Source organism: Heterocephalus glaber, unplaced genomic scaffold (assembly GCF_053883595.1).
Source record: "Heterocephalus glaber isolate CG9 unplaced genomic scaffold, H.glaber_assembly_v1.0 deba00001553, whole genome shotgun sequence".
Lineage (NCBI taxonomy): Eukaryota > Metazoa > Chordata > Mammalia > Rodentia > Bathyergidae > Heterocephalus > Heterocephalus glaber.
This window is the reverse complement of record NW_028258344.1, coordinates 34252559-34272429: the sequence shown is the minus strand read 5'-3', so window position 1 is coordinate 34272429 and position 19871 is coordinate 34252559. Positions and strand designations below refer to the sequence as shown.

Sequence of the window (19871 nt, the reverse complement as noted above, 5' to 3'; positions counted from 1 at the left end):
CAGATGAATAGTTTTTTTTTACATTAGAATACATATGCAATGGAATACTATTCAGCCTTCGAAAAAGAAGGCAATCCTGTCAATTGCAACAACATGGATGAACCAGGAGGACATTATGTTAAGTGAAATAAGTTAGACACAGAAAGACATACCACACAATCTTATTTATATGTGGAATATAAAAATGTCAAACAGAGTTTACCAGTCTGGGTGTTGGGAGGATCAGAGAGAGATTAGTCAGAGAGATACACAGTTTCAATTAAACAGGAGGAATAAATTTGGGAGACCTACTGTGCATCATTATAACTACAGCAAGTAACAGTATAGTGTATCCAGTACTTGAAGATTTCTAAGAAAGTAGATTTTAAGTGTTTTCAATATAAAAAAATAATATATGAGATAATACATATGATAATTAGCTTGATTTAGCCTTTTAACAATGTACACAAAGCATTATGTGGCACTCCATAAATACACACAATTTTATTTGTCAATTAAAACAATAATGGAAAATTACTTACAAAGACAAATATTTATTTATGATGAGAAATCACAGCAAATTACACATTTTGATAAGTTGGCCAGTTTATGATCAAATATCCAGAACAATTTAACACAATAATTCTATCAATTAGCTGACAGAACTCTAGAACATTTCTCCCCATTTGTGTATTTGTTGAACACTTTTGCATATGACACTGACATGTTTAACATCTTCTACAGAGAGAATAGAAAGACAGTTTGGGCTTTCTTCCTGTGTATCAGCATTTTTTAAGCATCATTTTGGTGTTTCTGGCCTCACCTGTCTCTTGCAGCTCTGCAGGGTCTCTGTCTGACCTCCCACAGTGCAATGCAACAGTTCTCTTTCCTCAAATGCTACAGCCTCCTGTTCACCTGCTCTGTGATCCTGCTCATGCCCAAACTCATGTTTGTCAGTGCAGAGGCGCACCAGTGGGTAAGATTCGGCCAGTGAGAGAGTGAGCTAGTGAATAAAACTTCTCCTTTCCTCCCCACTGAAAGATGGCCTGGAGTAGCACCTGATAACCTTCTTGCTGCCATGATCCCAAAGACAGAGCTATTGCTGCCCTTGGAGGTAGCCAGCTGCACAGCAACATCTTCTCATTCCTCCCTTTCATCCCTCACTCCTTCTACTGGTCTTGTTCTCCATAAAGATATAGCAGCACATAAACCCTCTGACTCAGGGACTAATTTGGGGAAGATTAGAGTAAGATAACATTGTTTAAGTTGTTTTATAATATTTGTGTATTAGAAAATGTTATTTTATTTATAACTAGCTAACCATATCACATGAAGTATAAAGTGTTGAATTCAGAAAGTCTTTATTAAAACTCTTGGTAACTATATAATTTCAGGGCATTTCATGTTTTCCTGGGAAGAAATTTAAATCTTATTTGAAATGCAGACATTAATTAGCCAATGTCTTGACAATGTTTTTATTAGAGTTCCATATTAAAACCTTATTTTCAGTCTCTGGTAATGTCAGTGTTGTGTGGGAACTTCCTCTTAATCAGATCTAAAAGAAGATTTGCAGCCACTCCCATTCCACAGAACATAAAAAGTATCATCCTAGAGAAATTGGGCTGAGAAGAAACAGTGTCCTTAATGAATTTCTATTAAAATATCCTACTTATAAAAATCTCTGACCATTTGAAAACCACTGACCTTGGAAAGGGCACATGTAAATGGGGATGCAGTATTGAACCAGACAAATATTGGATGAACACATACAAGCAAATGTGTCAATGCATCAATGCATCAATGGTCAAGGGCAATGGGAGAATGACTGATCTCCATTCAGAGCTGTGTGCAGAAGCGATGCCCTTGAATGAAAGAACCAGGTCCTAAGAAAAGCAAACGGGCAGAGAGACTACTTCGTGGACATTTTTGAAAGTGAAGTTTATTCCCAAAGAAAGAGGCATTTCTGAGGGTACATTGGTCAAGACTGGGTATGTAAATATCACTGGACATTCAGGTGAGGGAGGAGGACACATGCCACAAACCAGAAGGAAGAGGAAAAGGAAGAATGACTGAGAAACAATCTGATTTCACAGGAGCCAGAGGTATATGTGCAGATAAAAACTCAAATATGCATGAAATATGCCTTATTTCTTTGTGTTTTTTTTAATTATCATGTTTATTTTGAACTCTGAGACCAGGAAGAAAAAGAAACTACAAAGGCAGATGCTGGTTTTCCATGTCTGAATGTGATGTGGAAGAAAATAAATTTGAGTGAAAGAAAGTGGATGATAAGATATAGTGCATTAGGGCATCAGCAATTCATGGCCTTAGCTGGTAGCTTTAAATGGATTGTTGGTAAACAACAACAACAATAATAATAATACCTGTTTTTGTTTCAGCATAGTTTAATCCAAGTAGAAAAAGGGACGGGTGAATGTGAGTCCTGAAGAGAGTGCTAGCATGACTTCTAATCTCAGAAACCCAAGCTCAAGAAGGGATAGGAGCAGAATGGCCAGTTCTAGTCTAGATGTAAGTCCATAAAGAGGAAGTGATCATGGCCAAAAGGAGGATTGATTTGGGAGAAAATTTTGAACACCATCCCATTCTCCTAGTATCTGCAGGAATCTTCACTGTAGCTATAGAATCCAGGCTTAATGGACATGAATGGGGCCTACAGCACTACATTAAGGATTAATTACATCCTTAAAAAGTAAAAAAAAAGAAAAAAAAAGTCATATGAGTACAAACTAATATTTTTAAATTGTACAAATGCAAGTAGTAATCAGTTTGTTTTCTCACATGGCTTTAGAACTCAATGAATTATATTTTCAAGATCACTAAGAGAAATACCAGGACTTTCTCCTAGTCATTTTTATCACTTAATGTTTTTAGTAAAAGGGATTATTTAATTGTATTCATCTTAGCTTAGGAAGAAAATGTAAACTATTTATAGTCACAGTATTACATAAGCAAGCATCAAATCATGCATGTGAGATGATAATCTCTGTTCAGAATGTGATGGCTTAACTTCAAAAATTGCTCTGAAAGGGTTAATTTACTACTTAAAGATAATCCAGCTACTTTCAAAGAGGATTAGTTAGCTGATGGGCTTCAAATGGATAAGAGTGCAATACCAAACCTGAAAACCTGCAGGGCAAAGAAGAAATACCAAGCAGGGGAAAGGCACAGATCCCCAATCCCTGGCTCTGGGCGGGGGTGGACAGCAATCTCCTGGTCAGACCAGGGCATACAGCTGCAGCCAGGCCAGCATTCTCTTCTCACAAATGCAGTCTAGGATAAGAAGGAAGCTTGGCCACCAAGTATCATATGAAAACAATAATGATGTTTGTTTGTACACACTGCCATTCTCCAGCAATATCCCAAACAGTTTATGCACAGTAGACTAAATGAGAATGGTCATGGACCCATGTGACACAACAGTTGCTAAAATGTTCTTTGACCCAGCTGTGGACATTAGTGCTGGCTTGTATGCCTAGAGACCCAAATAGAATGATGCAATGAGCCTAAAATGCTAAATAGGCCATTTGGCATCTTTTCCTATTCCCTTTTGGATTTGTTTGTTTCTAATTCTGGTGGGGTTTTTTGGGTTTTTTTTTTTTTTTTTTTTTTTTTGGTACCAGGGATCAAACTCGGGTCCTTGCGCAGCAGGCAGCAAAACCACTGAGCTAAATCCCTGGGCCTTCTAATTCTGTTTTTTAACTGGGTAGGAAGGGAGTGGGAAGTTGAAGGAGGAATGGGAGGAGTTAGAATATATGCATGAACATTCATAGAGATGCAGATGTTAAAAGATACATATCTAGAAAATGACATCAGTAATGACTAGCTGTAAATATGAAGTACCCCACCATTGGCAAACTTCAGGGAGGTATGCCCTTAATATTTTGTATGATGCCTACAGTTTGCTTTTAGAATATTTCTTGCAAAGCTTACATTCTTCATCTTTCGACCTTCAAGAAACAGAGCTAAAGCCTACAGATAGGAAAACATCTGCCTAAAATTAAGTAGTTGAGATATAACAACTAACAATCTAGGTAAAAATCTCTATCTTTGTAGTTTCTTTTTATAATCTCTAATACTGGTTTATGTTCTCATAGGAAGTAGTAATAATAAAACATTATAATAATAACAAATATCAAACACCTCACATACACTGAACTCTGTCCCAAGCACCTTATATTCTCTCCTTTCTTCTCCAAAGTAATTCTGGGTTATGTATTATTATCCCTATTTTACATATTGTAAGACTAAATCTCTTTTTTTTTTTTTCTTTTGGTACTGAGGATCAAACTCAGGACCTTGTGCTTGCGAGGCAGGTGGCAGCACCGCTGAGCTAAATCCCAGGCCATGTAAGACTAAATCTTAAGAGTTAGCAGATAGGCTGGGGATTTAGCTCAGTGGTTCCACCACCTGCCTTGCAAGTTCAAGGACCAGAGTTTGATCCCCGGTACCCAAAACAAAACAAAAACTCAAAAAGTTTGGGCCAGGGATTTAGCTCAGTGGTTCCGCCGCTTGCCTTGCAAGCGCAAGGACCCGAGTTCGATCCCTGATACCAAAAAAAAAAAAAAAGAGTTAGCAGAGAACTTGCTCAAGGGATTCAGGCTGAGTCCAAGCCTGGGGTCACTCTGACAGTCTACATATATAAAGCTCTTACTATGTTCTCAAATCCACATTAAATTCTATGAGAGATATAAAGAAATAGAAACAATCTAAATGTCCATGAACTGAGGGATGAGTCAAGAGAAGGTAGGACATATCCACAGGGGAATACTTTCAGAAGTAAGAATGAAACATTGCTACTGCATTTGAGACAACATGGATAGATCTAGAGGTCCTCGTGTTAAATGAAATAAGCCAGGTGCAGAAAGAGAAGTACTCCATAATATCACTCACACGTGAAATCGAAAAACTAGATCTCACGAAAGTTGAGAGTACAACAGTGTTTACCAGAGCCTGGGGAGAGTTGGGGGCCAGGGATGGGATGGGAGCTGGTGAAAGGTTGACCAAAGGGCACTAAATTAGTTAGACAGGAGCAAGAGGTCCTGATGTGCTACTGCACAGTGGGATGGTTAAAAGTAACAACAATGGACTTTATATTTTAAAAAGCTAGAAGAACAGATGTGGGAAGTTTTTTCATAAAGAAATGACAAAGGTTGGAAAAGATATATATGTTTAATCTGATTTACACGTGACACAACGCATGTTTTGAAATGGCACCCCATAAATATGTACAGTTTTTGTGATTTTAGGTAGCAGTTAAAAGGTTAAATTTTTAAAATTAGGGCCAGGGATTTAGCTCAGTGGTGCCATGTCTGCCTTGCAAACACAAGTCCTGAGTTTGATCCCTGGTACTGGGAAAAAAAATAAACAAATAAATAAATAAAAATTTTAAAATTAAACACTTTAAAGTGGCTGAGCAGCAGGGCTGTTATAGATCTGAGACTATGTTTGTGCTGGCACCACAGAGCCTCTCCTTTTAAATGATTCTGATTTTTCTACAAGTGTTACTAGTGAAAAAATGCCAGGATTAATTTACCTGGACTTCCAGAGGCCAATGTCAGTTCTAGGGAGAAGCTACAGGAGCGTGAATCTCTGCATGCAGAGAATGTTCCTGTGAGAAGTGGATTCTCATATATTTTCTTAATAGGGTTCACTGCACACGGCTCATCACCTCCAGCACTAACTAGCTGTCCCTGGACCTGCCCTACATGTCATAAAATCAAGAATTAGAGAGACATGGATTTGGATCTCAAATTCATCTCTTTTTATCAAGGAGACTTTGCACAAGTTATTTAACCTCTGTAAACTTCAATCAGTAAGATGCCAATAGGTAAAAATTTTTTCTCAGTACTGGGGATGACTTTGAACATACTACGCAAAACTTTCCCACTGAGTTACTCTCCCAGGCAAGTAGGATTCAACTAATGTTTACTGACTACCTTCTTTGTGCTGGTCACCTAACCAGGTACAAACAATTTAATGATAAATAACATAGATATGATACTATCTCTGGCCTTACCAATCTTAGAATTTAGCAGAATAAAAAGAACGAATAAATACTTACTCAAAAAACTTTTGAAAAGAAAGCATCAGAAGCTATAGAGTCATATGAGAAACACCTAATCGATTGCAAAAGGATTAGGGCAATGCTCCTTAAAACTTGGCAGAGGAACGTTGCAAAGGAGACAGGAAGAAAATAAAAAGAGAAGTAGAGGGCATCCAGGAAAAAGACGGCCCAACATTGCACTGCCACATAGAAACGGTTAAATAAGTGATCAGAATTTTTATAGCAGATGATGTCATTAACATTTTTGCTAGGTGGTCTTCAATGCTTAAATACCAAGGTAATAGAAAATTGCACTTAAAGTTAGTTTCAAATAAGAAGAATTTTCTTTCAAAATAAGAGACAAGAGATGAACTGAAATCCTCCATTCAGGTATAGATACTAAAATATTCTATTAATGTATGTTTTTATGATAACATAGCCCCCTTACAATGATGGAAGTAATGTGGAGAAGCAAGGCTACAAGGTCAAGACCACAGGGTCCTAGGTAGTCAGAGTAGCAGAAGAAGCCATCATAACAGATTTTCAATATCTACCTGATATTTGGTACTTTATAGTACAATTTCTAACTCAGGAGCTTACCAAAGTGAAATAAGACCTTTGGGATCACATACCTACATGCCTATCCTATAGACTTATGGACTGATTGATTGTTTGAATGATTGCTCCAGGGATTAAGCCCAGGGTTTCACTAATTCTAAGCAACTATGAAATAGATTCTATTGAGATCAAACAGGAATAAACCTTTATTGTTTTGTAAAATAGTAATCCTAAAATTACCTTCGATCACTTTTCTGAGATTCAGAAACTTGAGATAAAATTGGTTTGGATATAGAAACATTTGTAAATTAAAGATTCTCAGCATTCAAGGTATATATATTATATATATATATATAATATTCCAGTCCTTTATTAATACTTTATTAATACTTATTTGGACTTATCACAAAGGAATGGTTCATTCACTTATTAAATGCTATGCTAAAATACTAATTTTATTGTTAATAATTGTGTTTAAATATTCATCAGATTAGGCAATATATTCAACACCCTTCAAGGCTTGTAATTCCATTACTAAAAACTCAAAGATCTTATAGTCCATAAATTTTTAACACTTAAAATCAATATTTAAAAGTCAACATCAGGAAAACTGTCCATCCTCTTCAAATCTGAGAGGCACTGAGGGGTTGCAGAAATTGTGCTAACCACTTGACCTTCCATATTCAGTTTTTAAAAAAACCTTGATATCCCTGGAATAATCAGCAGGAGGGTAGAGAGACCAATTTGATGTTCAAATGTGAGGTTGGGAGACCCCAACATGTAACCTTCAACAACAGCTACAGGCTGTGGCTTCTTCCCTCAGTTCTCACGCCAGCCAGGTGCATCTCATTGTATCCCGTATGGTCAGTCTCACCCACCAAAATTTGAAGTCTGCTTGTATACTGTGTAGAAAATTAGAAAAGACTCTAAGGTCTAGCAATGCTGCTGGCTCCCTGCAATATAACTCAGACCCTTTTATCCAAAATCTTGAACCTAGACTCGAATCCTGAGTTGCTCCGACACTTTACCTTAGCTTCTGACACTTTATTCCCACAGTTCTACCTTTTGTGTCCTAGTTCCACGGGTTGACCCTTAAGTGCTAAATTTCACACTTGCCAGACTAAATTTGTCTTAGCTAGCCTCCCTGAGCCTGACCTGGATCCGAGGTCAAGATTGTATCTACCTCGCTCAGGCTGTATAGCAGAAGTTCTCAGACTCCTCTCAACTACCTGCTGCCTCCCACAGTAAAGAGGAGTGCTGCTAATTGGAGAGGTCAAAGTTGAACACTCCAAAGAGGACACATTTCCTGGTGGGAGAAGGCCATGTCCAAGAGTGTAAGTTTTTCTGTCTTCTACTGTTTCTTAGCCTGTGCTATTGGCATGATAAAAGAACCAGTCTGCCTCAAAGTAAGCTTTGATATGTTTTTCTTTCTCTTTCCATAAGCACATTCAAACCTCAGCTTTACAAACCTTAGATCACAGTTCTAAACTATTTTGCTCCACTCTAACTTGGCTAGAGCTATACTTCGTGCACTAACTCAGCTAATAGTGTGGGACACTGTTTATCATTCTCTCAATGTTACCTGTGTATATAGTTCCCTAGTGATCACTTCCAAGGAAAGAGTGACTAATAGGATGTGATTTTTTAAAATGCCACTTCATATAATATCATATGTCTATAACCAATCAAATCTTGCTAGCATTTTAAGACTACCACTTTGTCCTCTATATTGGTCCAATTTTTACCACCAAATATTCATTTCATGTTATCTTATGTAGATAGAATTGTAGTAGTCTCCATGTTCCTAAATAAAAACAGAATTCTTTGGCAGCTCTCTGGGTTATACAACCTACTCCAGGCAAAAAGTGGCTGAAATCAATACTGTATAAACTTTCATTAAGAAAATGTTCCCACCCTTACATACCCACACCAGAATGATATCTTCAAGGTTGAAATAACAAGATCATTTTCTCATATACTTTTGTGCACATTTCTGAGGAAAGAAAAAATAATAATCCCCTTGTGTGCTGGATTGTTGTCTTATACTTTTCTGTCTCTTTCCAAGAACATAGCAAAAGATTATATATTCTATCAAATATTTTAATAGAAATAAATAAAGAACACTCACAAGACAGATTTCCATATTCTTGAAAACAAAATAATTAGGTAGTAGTAGGCATTTCCAAGAACTACACATACAAAATCAGACCCAAACTGTGTGGGTAATGATGAACGTTATTCCCATCTGGTAACTGGTTTGTGGTGGTCCAACCATTATTATTAGCAAACCACAGTATAGCCAGCTGTCTGCTTCACACTACCAGAGGCTCAGGGTTAAGTGATATTACAAGCAGGTCTCCCATAATAAATCGACATGTATTCAAGAAACATAATAGTGTGAAAACAAAATTCCTTTAAACACACATTCTTTTGGTTCACAGATAATTATTCATCAAAAGTTCATGGTTCTAATCACTAGAAGGCCTAAGGTAAAGCACACCAGGTTTTTGTGCTGTAACTGGGTATTTGTGTGAGATCTCAAAAGCATGAAAATAATGACCATGTCCCAGGGACCTCATGATTAACAGACCTAGGGGTATATTGGTCACTGTAAGAGACTGAAAGTTTCTCCACTACCTTGAAAATTTATTTTTAGTTCAGTTTAAAAGAAATAATAGAGTGACAGAACTATACATGGGAAGATATGCAAACTAGCAAGGAATGGATTGCAGGCTCAATAAAAGTAGATGCATGGGATTTGCAAGTAAGAAAGGCTTGATTTAAACATTGTCTCTGCCTTATAGAAAATTAATCAATTTCCCTTCATCCATAAAATACAAATAAAAACTGTATAAAATTCATCTTATTCTTATTATGAAGGTTAATATAGTATGCAAAGAATGCTTAGTACACTGTGTGGCATATTTTAGGCATTTAGCAAATGTTAGTTTTACTTAACTTACTACTACCAAGGAAGTTGACACTAAAGCAATGGGCACCAAATGTATTTGAGAGACATTTAGAGGGAAGAATTTATAGAATTTGATTAATAGAATGTGGCTATTAAGGGGGAAAGGGAATGAGGATCATTCCCTGATTTCTGGCATGGATAACTAGGTAGATGGTGGGCAGGGGGTGACTTTCATTATAAAAAAAAAATAGAGGATATGGACTGGCTTGAAGGGAGTAAATGATGTGTTCCATTTTAAATATGTCCCTGGGAGACATTCAGATGGTGTTGAATAGGAAGCTGTATATTTATATCTAGATGTGGATTTATATCTCTCTGGAAGACAGAACTGGGCTGGAAATTTATTTCTACAATTCACCAGTAGAAAGGGGCAACTGAAGCCATGGAAGTGGATTACCTTAAGAAAAACAAAATGTAATCAGAGAAAAGAAAAAGTTGATCAAGCATAAAGACTGAAGTGAAAAACAATAGTCGTGTTTTTTTATTTAGCAGAATGGTGTTAAGATGAGTTGGAAGCATGCTCCCAAGGCTCATGGTGGACAGGAATAGAGCCTTCCTACCCTGGGGAGCAGACATCTCCAGTGTCAGAAAGGTTAGGGGAGCTGAAGGCAGTCATGATCTCTTGGATTCAGAATGAGAGGCAGTGCATGTCTGCGTGGTACCCTGGACTGGGAGGAATCAGGGTGAGAGCTGGTATTTTTTCTGATAGAAATAAACAGAGCTGAGACAAAAGATACCAAACCAAATGAAGAAAGATTTCATATTCATGGTGGTGATATTAGACTACGTGATACTGAGATTCCATGGTTCTGGTTAGAGAATTCATTGTACTCTTGTTACCTTTTTCATTGCCCTCTTTAAAGTCTCATTCAAGCATTTTTTCCTATGTCATCTCTGCTACATAGTAAAACCTATTGTTCCATGATGCTCAGGCCAGTGGTAAAGCATGTCTCCCTCCCCTCTCTCATCCTCAACTATTCTAGCAGGGGGCCATGAGAGACTCTTGAGAAAAAGAACAGTAGCTCCTGGAAAAGATATTCTTCCCACCACCAGAGATCTCATCTGATGTCAACTGGAAACTCTGGGCTTTATTTTGTCAAGGGAGGAGATAGTTATCCTAAGAAAATGCTGCCTGAGGGGCTGATATGAGGGAAGATTCAGCCCCAGGTCCAGCCACACCCAGGTTGTACCTGCCACTCTAGAAACAAATGGAGGAAATCTTCCAGAAAGCAGTCATAAATAAAGACTGAAGACTTAAGTAAGGCAGAAGCATGGGCTTGGATGTCAGAAAGACTTGCACTTAGAGATTTGAATCCACCTTAGCATAGCTAGAATTGGGGACAATTCACCCAGTGTTCTTCTGAGCCTCAAACTTCTCACTTCATGAAATTATAGAGAGTAATATTTATCTTACTGAGTTTCATAAGATGATAAACAATCTATATAATATGTTTAAATTGTAATGGCATTCAAACATGTCATTGAGGTGATTAGAAGTCCAACTTAAACCTACATAAGCAAAGAAAAATATGTTTGCACACACAGGTGCAAAGTCAAGGCTGTACTAGATGTCTTCAGGACTCAGTTTCCCTCTCCTCTAACTTGTGCTGGGTTGGCTTCATTTTCAAGCCACGGAGGTACTGAAAAGCCATAAAAGTGCTTCATCTGTATTGTTTTCAATTCTGACACAAAAGAGGCTGGCCCTTCTTGAAAGATCCCACGCAGGTGTTGGGATCCAGACAGACTGGGCTATGTGGCTCATTTTTTTCCCATTATCATTTTAAAATAAATGACCAGCCCGTTGTGTGGTAAGCCCATACCTAGAGAGAAGATCTTATTCCTGAGTCAATTACTAGCCAAGAGTGTGAAATTGTGACATTATAAAAATACTGGGCTACAAGCTTTCACCTGGACCAGTAAGTATCTGGATGCAGCTCTCAACACCACTGCATGTTACAGTCTTGAATAATGGGAAGAAGAAATGGGGGGTAGGAAGGGAAGAAAAAGAGGAAGAAGAGGAAGAAATATAAGGAGGAGGGGGGAGGGTACTGTGAATCTGAGGAGGGGATGGGAGGGGAGGAGTAGAGAAAGAAGCAGCTGCAGAAGAGAAGAAAGAGGAGGAAGGGAAGGAGGAGGAGAAAGATAATGCCTCTAGGCCTGGGTACCACCTTTAGTAAAATCTGATTCATTTATTCAAGATGAGATGCAGGTATCAACATATTCATAACTCCCAAGGTGGTTCCAACAGGCCTACAGAGTTGAGAGTCCTGGTGTAGGGGCATTCAGTCAATTGAGCTAGAAGCTCATTAGAGCTAGAAGCTGAATTTCACTTAAACCATAGGTACTAAAAATGGGAAAGGCATTGTTTCCCAATGCAAATCTGAGACAAAGTAATTAAAAATAACAGGAATAGATCCTAAGTCACAAACATAGAAGTCTGCTATTGCCTCAGAAGTCTGTATTGGCCACATACCTCATCCTTTGTTGCAAATATTGCTTACATCCTAAAAAGGAAGGTCCTGGCTCTTCCATGTGCCTTAAATATTATAGCACACTTTCTCTTAATAAATAGTCTTTCAATATCTAAATCATTCTTCTACACTGAGGAAAAAATAGAAGAAAATCAAAAGTGCTGAAAGAAGTCTGGAGCTATAGTGATGGGATGGGTCATGGGATGAGGGAAAATGGAGAAGGGAAAGGGTAGCAAAACATCTTCAGCTCTTCCGTACAATTTTATGGGGAGGTGGCAAGCAGAATTTAGACTTATTTAAGTATATTTAACTGTTGTATTCCTGGATGAAAGAAAAGTCACTATCATGAAGATACAGTGATTCACGGAGCTGGGTTGGAGACACACAGCTAATGCTAGGATTCTGTCTCCCCAAGGCTGAGAGCACACAGAGAAGAACTCCCAGACAAGCCTTTAATCTTTGCAATGCAGTATGCTTCAGGAATTTCTACTTATTGTTCTACATGTCACTAAGCTGCCCTCAGGAGTGCAGTGAAGCTCAGCTTCCACACATATGTTTCAGTGCCAGTACTGCCACAAATTCTTCGTAATTATAAGGACCATCCATCTTCTGTATGAGGCCCAGCGCATTATGGTTTGAACATCAGGCACCCCTATGGCAGATTAAAATTTTCATGGTTTGAGAACAAAAATTCTAGGTGATCGCTTGGAATGCAAGGCAAAACACTCTCCTATTTCTCCTCGGTGGATTCCTAGGTTCTTATATGGTAAGTCGTGCATTTTAGGTTTCCAGCCTGTCTCAATGCTTGAGTTGTTCTGCTGGAAACAAAATAACCCCTAAGTGGTCATGTAGGCTAGAATGTGAACTAAATACTCTAAAGACCAGTCTTATACTGGTTAGTTTGCCAACCCCGTTGGTAACATATTTTAAGACCATGACATTCTCTACAAATACTTGCTCATCTACAAATATATTCATTGGTGAGGACTTTCAAGATATCAGTTAAACACTGGCTCTTACTTGATGATAGTAATGAGAGCTATAGAATTTTTAAAAATATTTTTAAAAACACAGATAGTTTCTAAGAAACATTTAAACAGGATAAAAGAATGACCTAAAGTTTCTTTTATCTTTCTGTGAAATGAACACATGTATATTTATGTTTATTTACTATAGTGAGGGAGTCACCCTTTTAAAGTCTATCAATTTCTCTCCAGCATAGTTTTTTTTTTTAAAGTAACCAAAATATATAGGATTATGAAGAAGGCATGTATATTGGAATGTATGAGGCCAGGTACACAGGCATGGATCAGTTCTATGAATCAGTTTAAGAACCTAGTTTTATGTAATCTAAAGAGATTTTTTTATTTAAAAGGTTTTTTATTTAAAGGTGAGTTGAAAGCATCTCAACAAAACACATTGAGACTCGTGTTGGCAGGGGAAACAAAGTTAGCCACCCGTAGGGCTGGGCAAGTAATGGCGATACAAACAAGAAGGGCGGTGAGTGGCAGGGACCATGGCAGAATGCAAAGCACATGCCTTGAACAATGGGAATCACCTGTGATGAGGGCCAGTAGAAGTCTGTCACATGGGGATGTGGGTTCTGTATGGCTCTGTCTCCACTTTGTGAAAGCTAGGTATTTGGATTTTTATATGAACTACCCATACTTTTAATGTTGGATGAAGAAAAAGTTGATCCTGAGACAACGAAGTCTTTACCAGGTTTGTCTAGAGGGCCACGAGTTTATGACTTCAAGAAAATAAGAGAAGTGGGAAGAAATTAATTACTCAATTTTTAATATACCTTTTCTCTATCAGTATCTTTATCACACTTGTTTTTAAAACAAGAATTAATTTAAACTCAACTTCCTTCCTACAGTGGCAGTATGTTGCAAGAGAACAATCAGTAGCTTCTAGAATATTTTAATTCTTGTACTATTTATTGAAAACTAACTTCTGTATGCTAGGCAATTACAAGTTGGTAAGAATAAAAAGAGGAAGACAATGTCTCAAGAGCTTGGAGACCGGTTTCAAAAGAGTTGCGCCAAAACTTTATAATACAATGTGTTGAGTAAAGCCTATCACAGAGATATGTAAAAAGTACAACAGGGGCCCAGGGATTTAGCTCAGTGGTTCTGGCGCTTGCCTTGCAAGTGCAAGGTCCCGAGTTTGATCCCTGGTACCAAAAGAAAAGTACACCAGGAGTGGGAGGGAAGAAAACACAAGTCTTCCCAGGAGATTGAGAGGGATTCTCAGAAGAGGGATCTCTTTTAGGAGAGCTTTATATAAAGAGGCCCCAATTATTAATCATCAAATTGGATGTGCTTAAGAATTGGGCTTTTATACTAAGAGAAAATGAGCTATTAAAGAATTCCGAACAGGGAACGAGTATAGTCAAACTTTTTCTAACTCTCACTGCTGCATTATGGAATATGGTCTACAGATGGAGACAGAGCCAAGAATGAAGACTCAAGATGTTTCAGGAGTTGAAGACAATGCAGAAAGAAGGCAGCAGAAGTTGTGAACCAAAACTATTTGGTTGGGAAGAGATTTAGAGGACAGAAAAGAAAGAACCTAGTGACTGTATGCTGGTGGGCAGGGGGGCAAAAAAGAGGAGAACTAATAACAACTCGTAGGACTTTCACTGAGAGCAAGTCAAGTCTGTAATCTCTAAGGCCAGGTTGCCTGAGTTCAAATCTTACCTCTTCTGCTTATTTGCTATGTGACTGTAGACAACTTATTTATCTTCTATGAGGTTTCATTTCATATATGTGTCAAGTACTTTAACAAGAGTGCTTACACTTGTGCCTAAAAATGACTATTGCTGTAATTATTAATTATTATAATTCTGGCTAGGGCGTCAGTGCCATTCGGTTTGTTTTAGAACACTGAACATTGCGGTTGATGGCGCTTTCAGGACATTCTAGGTTTTTGTGAGTACACATGTAGGTCTCAGGTTGAGAAGAATTTACTGGGCAGAGGGTGTGAGTGGTCTTTTATGCAAAGGAAATTGCCTAGGATGCTTTTCAAGAAGAAGGCCAGGGCTTTGGTTTCCAGGATGCTGATATTTATTGGAAGGAGCAGGAAGCAAAATCTGCAAAGGATCATAAGAGGAGGAGGCCAGACAGGTAGCAGAGAAAGACCAAAGAGCAGTGTCTGAAAATCAAGAGAAGAAAGAGAACTAGAGAGAGTACAGTCAACACAGAAAAGGCTCTAGGCTAGTCAAGTATACCAGTAACTAAAATAGTTATATTTCATAATTAGGAAATCTTTAATAAGGTAATTTAAAACAATGCCTTGGTATTTGACATATAGAGAACACTCAATTGCTAATTTCTACTATCTTTAATTTTAAGTCAATTTATAGAGATAAAAGAATTTTAAAATTTACTAGATTGAATCATATAAACTTTCCATATTTGTAGGTCAAAAAACATTAATTTCAACAATTTCGTAAAATCTAACTGTGCTAGGTGATTGAAAGTGGCTTAGAATATCACTAAATTTAAAAAGATTTTGGTTTCTATTGTTTACATTACAATTCAATAGAAAAAATTACCCCTTTCTCTAATTTTTCTAATTAAGTGGAGCAGATGATAATCACCAATATCATATTCACCCAAACAGGAGGTTTGGTGTTCTTGATTCTGTATCCACTGCAGTTATTTTTCTTGTCACTTTGCCTTTGAGTCTAGAAACTGCAGAGATGAAACCTGAATACAAAAATTATTTGAAGGAAAAGATAGTTATACCTTTCCAAAGAAATGTCTCCTATTAGTAATAACATTGGTATTGTAAAAAGTCTGGTTATTTTGGCAGTGTAGAATATAAGTTGAAAATGTTAAGAGTGTTGGCTTTGGAATCAAGTCTTGATTCTGCCATTTATCAGGTATGAGATCCAGGGAAAATTCCTCATGCTTCTCAGCCTACATTTCCTTATATGGATAGGACAGTGCTATCTCTCAGGACTTTTTAAGGATAAGGAGAAATAATGTATCTAACGGGTTACTGTTGTGACCCTTAGAATAAATGGTAGTTTTATACTTCAATTTTTAACTCTCCATAGTTGATAAACATGAGAAAATTTGATGGAATTGTGTCAAAGGCATAGGTACTTTAGAAGGATTAGTCTTTTCATACACCAGCAAAATCTTTTAAGTTCTTCCTAGCTGTGTACCTTGCCCATTCCCTAGTAGCCTTCCAAGAGGAGCAGTAGCCAGATCGTTAACTTCCCATAATACATTGCTGAGGAAGCTTTGTGCTTCCCATCAAATGGGAACTGACCAATGTGTTTTTCATAACCAACAAAATATATAACTCACAAAACAAAATTCCACAAAATCTATACCCAAATAAAAGCCCTATAACTGACTACCAAAGGGTTAACATATAAACCATATTGGTAAGGCTATTCAACAAAAACCTTTATTATATCCCCAAATATTCTTACTAATCTTATATTTTTAAAAGTAAAAACAAATGAATACTAAAAGCATACTTTCATTTCATATTAATTTATGCAAAGTAAATTTATAGCACATGCTGAAACTATAGTGAAAAAGCCTTTTGAAGTGCATCACCTAAGTTTTGAAATTGCATGGCGAATTTCATGTTGAATTTAAAAATTTTAAAAAGGCAATGCTGAAATTCCCTAACCTGTTATTTATTTTGCATTTTTCTAAAAAATTACTATGGTTCGCTACTGGGAAAATGGTCATTAAAAATGTAACACAAGACTATGCAGTGAAATAGAATCCCATAAAATATGATAGTATTATGGATCTTAAAGCCACCAGTGCAGATGTCCCTAATCATACTAAAAACACAAATACACAATCCAGTTCATTCCAGATACAGAATAATTTAATTAAAAGAGTGCTTATAATTTAACAGTATAAATAATAAAGCCAAGGAGGCAGTGAAATTGCAAGGAAATATAAACTTACAGAGGCTATGCCAAGAAAGCTGTACCAAATACTCAAGGCTAAGAAATCAGTTCCTTTCCTCGCTACAGGTAAAAAATAATTACCTGAATTAGCCAAAAACTATGATGAATATACCTTTAGGGGAAACACACACACACACACACACACACACACACACACACACACACTAATTAACTGGTTCTTAGCAAGAGAAAGACCTATCTCAGCCCAGAATATCATTTAGAATCTGCTTTGGGAATGTTAAAATCGGACTTCTCACTAGTTTAAATTTCTTATTGAGATATAGATGCGGAGTAACAAGTTACAAAAGCAAATTTGTATACACAGTAAAACATAAGCTCTAAAGACATACAGGATTCTCTTTGCAAATAATGATCTTGGCAAAGAGCCTCCTTTATGTACAGAAAGCTTTGTTCCTTGCTTACAGCAACTCTCAAGGCTACAACAGGTAATTGTGTGCTGCTAATTAAGTTAAAAAATGATGGTATCAAACCAGGAGATATTTTATAGCTTGATTCAGTGAAGGTAGGAAATTATGTTTGCAAGATCAAATTATAAAAGCTCATTTTTCCTACAATTACTGATTCTTTACTCTAAAACAGTATGAACTTTCATATTGCAAATCTGTAGTGCCATTCAAAAGTTGGTTCCATGCTTAACTGCTAGCAAAAATAAATTTAAAAAGAAATGAGGAAATCTCTTATACATAGATATTCATGGCACCTATTTTTCCAAAGTTAATATCTATTTCATTAAATACTCAATTCATTAGATAAATTGTCAATCCTAGATCATTAGTACTTTTCCAAGAAGCAAAGTGACATCCATTCTGCAGTAAACTGGAAAAGCAAATGCAGCACATTACCTTGTGTCACCTGTTGAACTGCCAACATTATCCCAGATACCGTGTCTGGAAGCAGGTTTTCTTTCAGATTGTAATGCGGTGCCCATTCCAAGATAGGTAGCCGCCTTTTGCACCACTGTTTGATGTCTTCCCAATGCAGGGTATACATCTTGCTCCAGAGCACACTTTTCTTTTTCCTCTTTGCCCCTGTCATTTTTCAGATTCCCCCTTGCACAAGTCAACTTCTTTGGCCAAGAAAAAAAAAAATCGCTGCAGAACACCTCTTTTCAATGCCAGGCTTCAATTCGTCTGTGGTTTACAATGTCAAAGCTATCCAGGAAATAAATAAATAAGAGAGAGAGAGAAAGAGAGGAGAGATTAACAGAAGCATGTAAATGGATGCAGCTGGGCTATATATCTTACTATGTTGCAGCTAATTATTCTAGATAAAAACCTTTAATTCTTATCTGAATGTGGAGTGGTGCCTGTTACTGTAATATTTTTCTGATCTTGGAAAAGTAATGGGTTCAGTGGTAAGCTGCTCTACAGCTCTCTCGCCAGTAATTCCCTTTATATTCACTGCAGTTTTATATTTTTGGCTGCGATCCCAATGGTTAATGAGGTAGTTCTGGGCGTGTGTTGGAAGTGGGCTGGGCTATGCTAATCAAACCAGGAAGCATCCAGCTAGTCCAGTCTCTCCCTCTAAGCTATGCAAAATCATAAATCTGCCAAAGGGATCTGTTGTGTAAATTATTTTCAGAGAATCCAGCCACAGTTCTTTAGGAAGTATGTATTTTCAACGTTACCCAACAACTGCCAGGTCTATAAACTTCAGTAACACGACTTGGCACTGTAAAGGTCTTTAACCTTTTTAATTCCCTGATAGGTTAGATTTTCATTCACACAAAAACATTCAATAGCCACTGCTCAGTCTGGGAAAGGAATTGCTAGTTCTCATAAACAAACTGAAATTTCATCTCATGGGCTAAGAAAATAAGTATCACAATGAACAAATATTTGTGGCTAGTGTTCTTCCCCATCTCAAAACTATCCATTTAGTTCTCTGTGTTTCTCTAAGCTGTATAATTCACATACTTGTACTATTGTAGCTGAAATTTATTGAGAAATAACATATCCTTCAAACTATTGTTTAAAGTGTCCCTAAGCTTTTAAATTTGTGGTGGTACCCTCAGTTCAGATAATTTTTAGGAGGTCTTTTTAAGAAGGCATGTTACATTTTGTAATAGAACAAACTGTCAAAGATTTTTATTTTATGGTTATTTCCCTCACCCCCCAGCCCCAGAAGAAAAAGCCTGCATTTATGAGCTGTGCCACTGGAATTAAACCAAAAAGCCAATACCCTAGCTAAAATTGTGAAGCCAAGAAAATGAATAGCATGTATATAGTTTGCTGCAGCACTTTTTAATGCCCATTTTTCCAGAGAACAGAAATCCGGTTTCTGGAAGTCTTGACAGTAATAAAGTACTGGATCCCTTGGCTACTTCTAAGGACCCGCGCTGCACTTTCTCCTATTGTTCTTAAAGTGAAGAGCTACATTCTTAGCCTTCCAAAAATGACATCTCTTGCTTTGTATCTGTACAATGATACTTCTTTTCAAAGTCAATGAATCCTAAATAGAGAGAGGGAGAAAAGAGGGGAGAGAGGGAAAGAGATTCAATTTTTGCGTATCTACAAAATTTGCTTTGTATCTTATTTTTTACGTTAAATTTCCAAACAATTCAATAGCTCAGGTTTGAGGCATGTAAACATTTAGAGACATTTTTAAAATTGTAGCATTGTAACTCTATTCTTATGGTATAAGAAGTGGATTCACCAGACAAATGCAAATCCACTCCTAACAGAGAGGTTTTCCTTCACAAACAGTTATATTTAACTTCGTCCCGTGTACTCCATTACGTACACGAACTGTGATTGTTTGATTTAAAAGTTCATAGGAAGCTAGTCAGAGGGGTAGGGGAGCAAGAAAGGTCACAATGCTTTTGCTAATAAGTTTCTTTATCAGAGATAACAGAAATTC

The 19871-nt window shown here is 37.2% G+C and overlaps 1 protein-coding gene across 2 annotated transcripts in view; it reads right to left on the bottom strand.

Moving 5' to 3' along the window:
* Slc26a7 (solute carrier family 26 member 7) overlaps positions 1-19871 on the bottom strand; it is a 175081-nt gene that overhangs the window by 140464 nt on the left and 14746 nt on the right. Inside the window, exons 1-2 of one of the 2 annotated variants that reach the window (XM_087190591.1) lie at positions 18288-18450; positions 17855-18163 (exon numbers count right to left, since the gene is read on the bottom strand). In XM_087190591.1, coding sequence (XP_087046717.1) covers positions 17855-18047 — 193 coding nt within the window. In that variant the 5' untranslated portion in view covers positions 18048-18163; positions 18288-18450. Of the gene's footprint in view, positions 1-17854; positions 18164-18287; positions 18451-19871 lie in introns of those variants that run through there. The other variant, XM_087190592.1, reaches the window with a different exon arrangement.